The sequence below is a fragment of the Triticum aestivum genome, chromosome 1A (genome assembly GCF_018294505.1).
Source record: "Triticum aestivum cultivar Chinese Spring chromosome 1A, IWGSC CS RefSeq v2.1, whole genome shotgun sequence".
Taxonomy (NCBI): Eukaryota; Viridiplantae; Streptophyta; class Magnoliopsida; order Poales; family Poaceae; genus Triticum; species Triticum aestivum.
Window position 1 is genome coordinate 581,564,995 of NC_057794.1, and position 8,760 is coordinate 581,573,754.

Sequence of the window (8,760 nt, forward strand, 5' to 3'; positions counted from 1 at the left end):
TATTGTACCGGGACCACCGGAAGGGTCCCGGTGGTCCACCGGGTGGGGCCAGCCATCCCGGAGGGCCCCATGGGCTGAAGTGGGGAGGGAACCAGCCCATAGTGGGCTGGTGCGCCCCCCCTTCCCCCCCCCCCCATGCGCCTAGGGTTGGGAACCCTAGGGGAGGGGGCGCCTCCACTTGCCTTGGGGGGCACTCCTCCCCCTTGGCCGCCGCCCCCCTAGGAGATCCCATCTCCTAGGGCCGGCGCACCCCCCTAGGGGGCCTATATAAAGGAGGGGGGAGGGAGGGCAGCCGCACCCCAAGCCTTGGCGCCTCCCTCTCCCCTGCTACACATCTCCCTCTCGCAGAAGAACGGCGAAGCCCTGCTGCGATCACTGCTGCATCCACCACCACGCCGTTGTGCTGCTGGATCTTCATCAACCTCTCCTCCCCCCTTGCTGGATCAAGAAGGAGGAGACGTCTTCCCAACCGTACGTGTGTTGAACGCGGAGGTGCCGTCCGTTCGGCGCTTGGTCATCGGTGATTTGAATCACGACGAGTACGACTCCATCATCCGTTCTCTTGAACGCTTCCGCACGCGATCTACAAGGGTATGTAGATCCACTCTGATCACTCGTTGCTAGATGAACTCATAGATAGATCTTGGTGACCGTAGAAAATTTTTTGTTTTCTGCAACGTTCCCCAACAATTATGTGCTGATTACCGTCACGTCAACGCCATTGCAGTCAAGAACATATCCCTTATGCAGTTGTTGACAAGTTACTGCATGAATTAGCTGGGGAAGTGTAATTCACTAGCTTGGATCTCAATACGGGTTACCACCATATATATTGGGATGGCACTGGAAGATGAGTTCAAAACGACTTTCAAAACAGATTTGGGGCACTATGAATTCAAAGTCATGTCGTATGGGCTTGCATGTGTACCAGGAACCTTTAAGGGAGTGATGAATTTTGTATTCTCACCACTTATTTGCCAAGGAGTACTGGTGTTTGTTGATGACATTTTGGTCTATAGCCACACATTGGAGGAACATGTTAGGCTACTCAAATAAGTGTTTGAACTGTTGAAGAAACATCGGCTTAAAATCAAAAGATCCAAGTGCAAGTTTGCTCATCAAGAATTGACATATCTGGGGCATGTCATTAGTACCCAGAGAGTGTCCACCGATGTGAAAAAAATCCCTGTTATTAAGGACTGGCCCACTCCCAAATGTGTCCAACAGGTGTGGGGATTTTTGGGCTTGGCAGGGTACTACAGAAGGTTTGTCCAAGATTTTGGTCTCGTCGGCCGGCCTTTGACAAATCTGTTGAAGAAGGTCTCAATATTTGTGTGGAGTCCGGAGGTCGACGAGGCATTTCAACATCTTAAATCAACACTGGTCAGAGCGCTTGTGTTTGATTTACCACAATTTGACGAGCCTTTTGAAATAGAGACAGATGCATCAGACTCTGGTGTTGGGGCAGTGCTCATTCAAAATGTGCACACACTTTCCTTCCTCGGCAAGGTGTTGGGGCCCAAGAAAACCGGGGGTCATCCATGTACGAGAAGGAGCTTGTGGCGATAATGTTAGCACTGGCACTCTTACCTTCAAGGGGGCGTATTCATCATGCAACATCAGCTGCTAACAATAAGCATGGGGAGACCATCTCTTCATTTGACACACATCCACCATGATGACTCGGAGAATGTAGCAAAAAACATGCAAACTTAGAGGGGAGATAGGGATAAATTGGGCTGGAGACGGTTACAGCTAAATTGGCATGGAAATTTTTATAGTTTTTTAGAATTACCATTGATCCTAAAACCATAATTTTAAATTTTGTGTTTGGCTTCAATAAATATTTTGTTTAAAGAACAATGATAATTCTAGATTTTGCCCACCGCATGTTGAAGATACGTTGCTGCAATGTTGAACAATTTAAAACCAATCCATTCATTGGTACTCCCTCCTTTTCGGTTTTATAAGGCTCAATTTGGTTGTTCTTCATCACAAGTTCAGATTCCGCGGTGCATTAAATCATTGCATGCAAGTATTAGAAGAAAATTACCAATGCATATACTTTATACATGCATGTATCGCAATTAATGCATTGGTAAACATAATTTTTTGAGGAAAACAAGAACATTAATTTGGTGCTTTTTCAAACTACAAAAAGTATTTCACCACTCACCATCTACCTTGGTTAGTGAAATTTTTGAATTGAGCCCTATAAACCGGAAAGGAGGGAGTAGTCAACAGTACCAAAGAAGTATATCCCCTCACTAACCCGCATGCACACACCACATCCTTTTGGATCAAACATATATGTACAGGCTGGTTGGTGTAGTTAAGTCTGCTTTTGATAGCAAGGTGTTACAAAAACCAAAGTATTGAAAAACTACGGTATTTTAGCCCGTTGGTGGAAGATACCATAGTTTTGACATATCAAAGTATTTTGCAGTATTGGGAATACTGTGACCTGTTTGGCCGGTGCTTTATTATGCAACAACGTAATTAGCTAACTAGCTAGCCAGTTGATAGCAGCTACAAACACGCATGTTCCTAGCTAGTTGCAATCACTCAATGGTTTGGTTGATCAGAGTTGATTAGTTGGGTATGGATACTCGTATGTTGTGGCCGACATCAATAGACAAAAATCGCACGAGCAAGAACAACAGCAACTCAGCTTTGCAGAGTAGCAAGCTTGAGCCCAGCAGGATTTGCTTGCCCCGTTCCTCCCGGCTACCTTGGTGGAGTTAGACGGGGGCCGACATGGAGAGGCAGTGTACGACGACCCAACAAGCTGCCAATGTATAGTTCATCATTGCAGCTAGCACAGCAGAGGCAAAGCGCTTCATGGCAGCAAGTTCCAGGCGGACCACACTGACGTAGCATAGCTCAAGGACGAGATCCGGCAGAACAAGGTCTCCGAGCGGAAGCAATGGGAGAATGAAGGAGGGGCAGCAACGGTTTGAAGCAAGGAAGAAGATAACAGGGACCCCTTTCTTTCTCGAGCTCAGTTTTAAAAAAAAAAAGAGGTCCGGGGTTGTTTTTTTAAAACAGAGATAATACCACGGTTTTGCAAATAATGCAGTATTAAAAAGATAGTTTCCAATGGCAGCCAAACACCTTGTTGTAACTAAAACTATGGTAATCTGAAAAAATTGCAGTATTCTTAGAATACTTTAAAAATACTGAGCTACCAAACGGGGTATTTTGCAGCATATCTTATACATAGCACAAGATGTACACAATTGCATACTTTCTGCTAAGAAAATCCTGATTACAGACCTGAATAGTTGCACACTGTATAATCCTTGCCGTAGAGAATTGTGCTTTGGTATTGTAACTAGAATAGCTAGCTATAAAGAAATGATTTCAACATCCAGAACAAATGCAGCACAAGAAACATTTGTACCTGTTACCCTGTGTCTCTGTCGGTTCGAATAAAAAAACGTGTGTGCCCATCGGGCAGCTCCATGCCTCGCTAAATTAAGGCCAAACCGAAGCTGCAGATGTACTATATATGTACTCCTACATACGCAGAGTTACTGAATTAATGATGCCTAGACTGATAGTGCACCACGGCATCGGGAAGGCGATCGGCATGCACTTCCATGCCACCGTACTCCGACAATCTGTGTGCCAGCGACGGAGCGACGGCGGTAGTGGGCTGTATGCACATGCGCCCATAGACGTCGGCACCGGCTGGAAAAAAGCCATGTTGCTGATGTTGGAGCGCGGCAAGCGAGTAGGCAGTGTCGGCGCCGGTGGCCATTATCATCCTTGAGCCACGGTGGGCGGCGAGGGGGCTTGGGTGCCCGTGGCGGCCCTCGTAGGTGGTGACAACCGTGGAAGGGTCCTGCTGCGACCGCTCCACCAGCTTCTTCACCCCACACTGCGCAGCCGTGCATCGGTAGTAGCTCCTGCACGTGTTTCAGAATCTCACTTCAATGCAATGCATTGCTAAATTGTTGTCGTAGCATATGGCTGCCCTCACCATGCATGCATGCACACATACATATTTTTCATGAGGATTCTAGCAAGATTTATTAATTGCTGTCTAAATATGCATATCGTGATGCCTAATCAAGATGATTACATGTGTTGTGTGTCGTAGAAACTTTAATTTCAAGCAAGAGATTGTGTTGTTCAAACTTAGAAAGATGATCATCGCAACGAAAGTGAAATGTTATTTTTTTGTAGAAGTTATTTGTTTCTCTCCGATTTCACTAACGGAAGCAAGTTGCGGTCATATTACAGTCCTGCAATTCGACTCAGAACATTTGGGGTACCATCTCTAAACTGAAGTTGCAAGCTCACTACAGGAGCAAAACTGAGAAGTGGAAGGCATGTTTTTTCTTTTCGAAACACATACGCATAGGGGTGAATGTAAGGAGGTAGTACCTTGGGAAAGAACTGTTCTTGACGGCCTTCTGGCCATACTTGCGCCAGCGGTAGCCATCGTCGAGGTGGTCGACCTCGCTCTTGGTTGCGAAGGCCACACGGGAGCCGCGCGCCTTCTTCTCCCCCTTCCTCTTCTTCTTCTGCTCCTTCTCGTCGCTCCTGCATCAGTCGGTCAACACAATGAGGAGCATCCTTAGTAATTTTAAATTATTCGTTTTTGACTTGATAATTTCGCCATGGTAACCGCCAGTTCAATTTCTACATGCAAAGTGGAACTAAGCAAGAAGTTGCCGGGAAAACTAGCTAGTTATCTGCCGTTCGATCACTGCCAGTTGATCTACATCGAACGGTCGGTTCTTGTTTTATTTCTTTTGATTGAAAAACAGGGGTGAAACCCCTACTTCCATTTCATTCAGATGAAGCCACAGCGCCAACAACAACAACATCCTCTGTCTCTCGGTACAAAGCAGCACCGCTACAATCAGTAAAATAACAAGATGAACTCAAGGGGTAGGGAAAACAACAATTCAAAAGATAGACATCTAACAGACACATGCCTCATCCAAGAATGATAGGATAAGATTTGTTTGTTTGGAATGGTAGGTAGGTAGGTAGGTGGCAAGTTGACGGATGGCAGTATCTTCGCGTTCAGACCGGCCGGCCGAGAAGATCAATGGAGACCGGGATCGATCTGCCAAGAACACGTACCAGTGGATCTACAATTCTCCCCTCTAATCAACAAGTCATACGAACACATGTGATAGATGGTCGGTGGATGGGCAAGAAATCCATCAAATTCGAGCTAGATTCAATTAGCAAACGGTTGTACACCAAGATTGAATTGCACACGTACCTGTGGTTGTGATGATCAGCCGATCCGTCCTCGTCTCCCTCCTCCGGCACCGGACTGCCTCTCTTGCATCCGTGGGACTCAGCCCCCGCCGCCTCGCCGGACGTCGACGAGTTGGGCGTGACCGGGGTCGCCGTCTCGCCGATCACGTCTCTCATCGCCGGGTAGCACGGAGGCGCGTCCAGGTGCCTGGCGAGCTCCGCGGGGTCGAGGAGCCCCTGCAGGTAGTCGGTGATGCTGGAGTAGACCGACGGCGTGACACCACCATCGCCTTCACCGCCGCACGCCGAACGACTCTGGAAGAAGCCGTCGTCGGCAGGCGGATGGTCGCCGTAGAACTGGCCGCCGCCGAGGTCTTCTCCGCCTGCTGCTGCTGACCCGGACATGGAGTGGTGCATGCGCGAGGTGAGGTTTGGGAGCTGGTGAGATCGAGGTCGGGCGTTGAATGGGAGCCGAGGGGAAAGGCCGGCGGGCGTTGAACGGAGGCGCAGTAGTCGTCTTTGCCCCTTTGGGAGGTGCAAGCAAGATACGACTATGACCTTCACCTTTGGGACCAGACTTGTGTGCTCGCGCGCCGTCGTGGTATTAGAGCAACTTCAATGGAGCGACCCATTTTATCCATTTAGATGGTCCGGACAGAAAATATGACCCAACGGGACAACCCAAACGAACATAGCATCCGTCCGCTGTCCGCTTATTGTCCGTTCCGGACCCAAATTAAACGCAAATATGGGAACAAATGGGTCCGCGACGGACAAAAGCGAGCGCTCGCGTCGTCCGCTCCCATCCGCCTGGTGGCCTCTCGTGTCCACCATGGCCCCACAAATCAGCGGCCCGCGCCTTCCCCTTTTCTTCCCACAAATCGAGGCGCGGCATTCCTGGACCAGAGCTCGGGGAGGGAATCGAGCTCCCTCCCATGGCCACCAGGGTCCTCGACACGCTCGCGCTGCGCTGGATCTCCTCCCTCTCCGCCGCGCTTGATCTCCTCCCTCTCCGCCGTGGTCCAGGTCACCGTGTTCGCCGGGCGAGGGGTCGCCGTTGGCGTGTCTATCCACTGCCGGCTGGCCGCCGCGGGGTCAGTCGCTGTCGGGCTCCTTGCCGCGGCACGCCTGGGCCACGGCGCGGCGCAGCGAGCTCGGGTCGGGCGCGGCGCAGCGAGCTCGGGGCCAGGCTCGGGGCCGGTCGAGGTGGCCCTGCGAGAGGTAGAGGACGAGCTCCAGTCGTAGCTCCCGGCCAGCAGCGCCTATGTCGAGGACTCCTCCTCCGCTTCTTGCGTGTCTGCTTTTTGACCTTGCGTTGGGTTCATCCACCGCCAGCCCCCGTCTGCCTCATGTCCGCTAGGCGGATATGCGACCTAAACGGACAAAATGCGGACAAAATCCGCGTCCGTTTGGGTCATTGCGTTGGAGTTGCTCTTAAGAGCATCTCCAACGGCCGCACAAAAATCTCACGCCCAATAAAAATTATAGCGCGCCACTTTAGCACTTTTAGTGCGCCGGGACCAATATTGTTTTAGCAGACGCCCAAAGACGCGCGCCCAAAAAGCAGACAGTGCAAATTATGAAACGCACGCAATCCGGAGCCTAAAATATGCTGCGCGCGATAGCGTTTTTCAGCGCGCGCCCAAAACTTTTTAGCGCTACAACATCTGCTGGAGGTGTTGGGCGCCCCAAAAAACTAATTTTTAGTGTGCGGAGCTCTTTTTAGACGTTTGTTGGAGATGCTCTAAACTACTACTAGTAGTAAACCAGTGCTTGAATTAGCCTAAGCATTAATGAGCATATATAGTGAGTTTGCACGTACGGGAGGGTGGGAGGGAGTGTGATCGATCCTCATCCAGTGGTGCATATATATACTCTCTTCATTTTTATTTACTCTGCATATTAAAAAACTTCGTAAAATTTGATCAACTTTATAAAAAAATATAAACATTTTATTATAACAAATCAATAATGACTCTAATGCTATTGATTTGTTATTGTATATGTTAATATATATTTTTTAAACTTGTCAAAGTTTACAAAATTTGACTTTAACCAAGACTAATATACGAACTAAATAAAAATGAAGGAAGTACGTAGGTATATATATGACCACCGGTGTATTTTAGTCTTTTAGGTGCATATATATATATATATATATAGTACTTTTGTCATATTAGGTGCGGAAAGTACTTAATGTTCACATGTGCACACGCGTCTCCAGCTGCGCATTTTACTCATCTTCCATGTGAGACGTGAATTATTCTGGGCGGTACACGAGTACACTTATTCCTTTCCACCGACGCAAAAAAAAAATCGCAGATCGCAACACATACGTAGCTCTTGGCTTGTTTTATACGTACAGTTGCTTTACTTACACGTGCATAGGCTTTGATCTCTTGGTAGTTGATACGCCTTGGGGGTGGGTACGCAATTTGTTTTTTCTGCAAGAATCTTGTATATCCGTATGAGCTGAGGCTTGATCGAGAAACGAGTCAATCTTGAGCCAGCATTGGCTCATTCAATTTTTGCTCGATAGCTCCATATCATATAAGTATATTAAATAATCTTCATATCTATTGCCGAGAATTACGATCATTCATTTTCATATATGTTCGGTATGATTTTTTTTTTCTTCACTTTACCTACTAGCAAACATGGAAATTAAGCATGAAGAAAATGTATTCTCATCACGTAGCCAATCGTGTGTTCAATATCTTGTTATTTTGGTCAAAGTTTGAGAGCAGACCCACCTTCGTCGTCTTCTACTCACGATCTCTTGTTATTAAATACTAGTCTTCACTTGAGAAAAAATAAGTCGAATTTATAGTATTTTTTTCTAATGTGGCGTATCTTACTTTAAAATTAGCCTTAAAATGATTTAAAAAATCATCTTATTTAGCTCGAAACTAGCTCGAGATCAACTCAAGATCGTTACAAGCTGAGCATGAGCCACTTTCTGCAGCTCGGCCTTGAGCTTTGCACATTTTAAGCTCGCTCGAATTTTAGTATGAGTTGAGTTGAGCCTAGGCAAACTCGCTCGAACTCGACTCGCTTGCAGCCCTGCTCCACATTCCTTTCTCCCGCAGGAAAAGAAAATTGCCGATTGCAGCACATACGTATACGTACACTTTTTTTACACGTACGTATACATGCACTTGCTTTGCTTACACGTGGATACATTTGGTAGTTGGTACACGTTGGGGGTTGGTATGCGATTTGTTTTTTGTGGGAGGGTCTTGCATACCCGTATCGCCAAGGCCAAAATGTACAGTTGAGATCGATCAGTGCGAACATTTCTTGCTTTTAATTTCCTATGTATAGATCGTTCTTGGCCGCTACCCGATGGCAAGCGGTTGGTGATGGAGCCATGTGTACGGACGAGGCTATCGAAACCGGCCGGCACGCGTGGATTGAACGGCGAGTGCTCCGTCCCGTCCCGCTGCTCCCTCGCTTTCGGTCGCTGTCAGTCGCCGGACGCACGCGCGCCCGTCATCGTTAATGTGCATACGACCACGCCGGACACCGCGCTCGCCA

At 47.9% G+C, this 8,760-nt stretch overlaps 1 protein-coding gene across 1 annotated transcript; it reads right to left on the reverse strand.

Moving 5' to 3' along the window:
- Positions 1-3,308: 3,308 nt before the first annotated feature.
- Positions 3,309-5,787, reverse strand: LOC123069750 (WRKY transcription factor 28). The gene is made up of 3 exons (XM_044492688.1): positions 5,246-5,787; positions 4,393-4,551; positions 3,309-3,911 (listed from the first exon to the last, which is right to left on the reverse strand). The coding sequence occupies exons 1-3, from the start codon at positions 5,638-5,640 to the stop codon at positions 3,542-3,544; spliced, it is 924 nt and encodes a 307-aa protein (XP_044348623.1). The 5' UTR covers positions 5,641-5,787; the 3' UTR covers positions 3,309-3,541.
- Between the last annotated feature and the right edge of the window lie 2,973 nt (positions 5,788-8,760).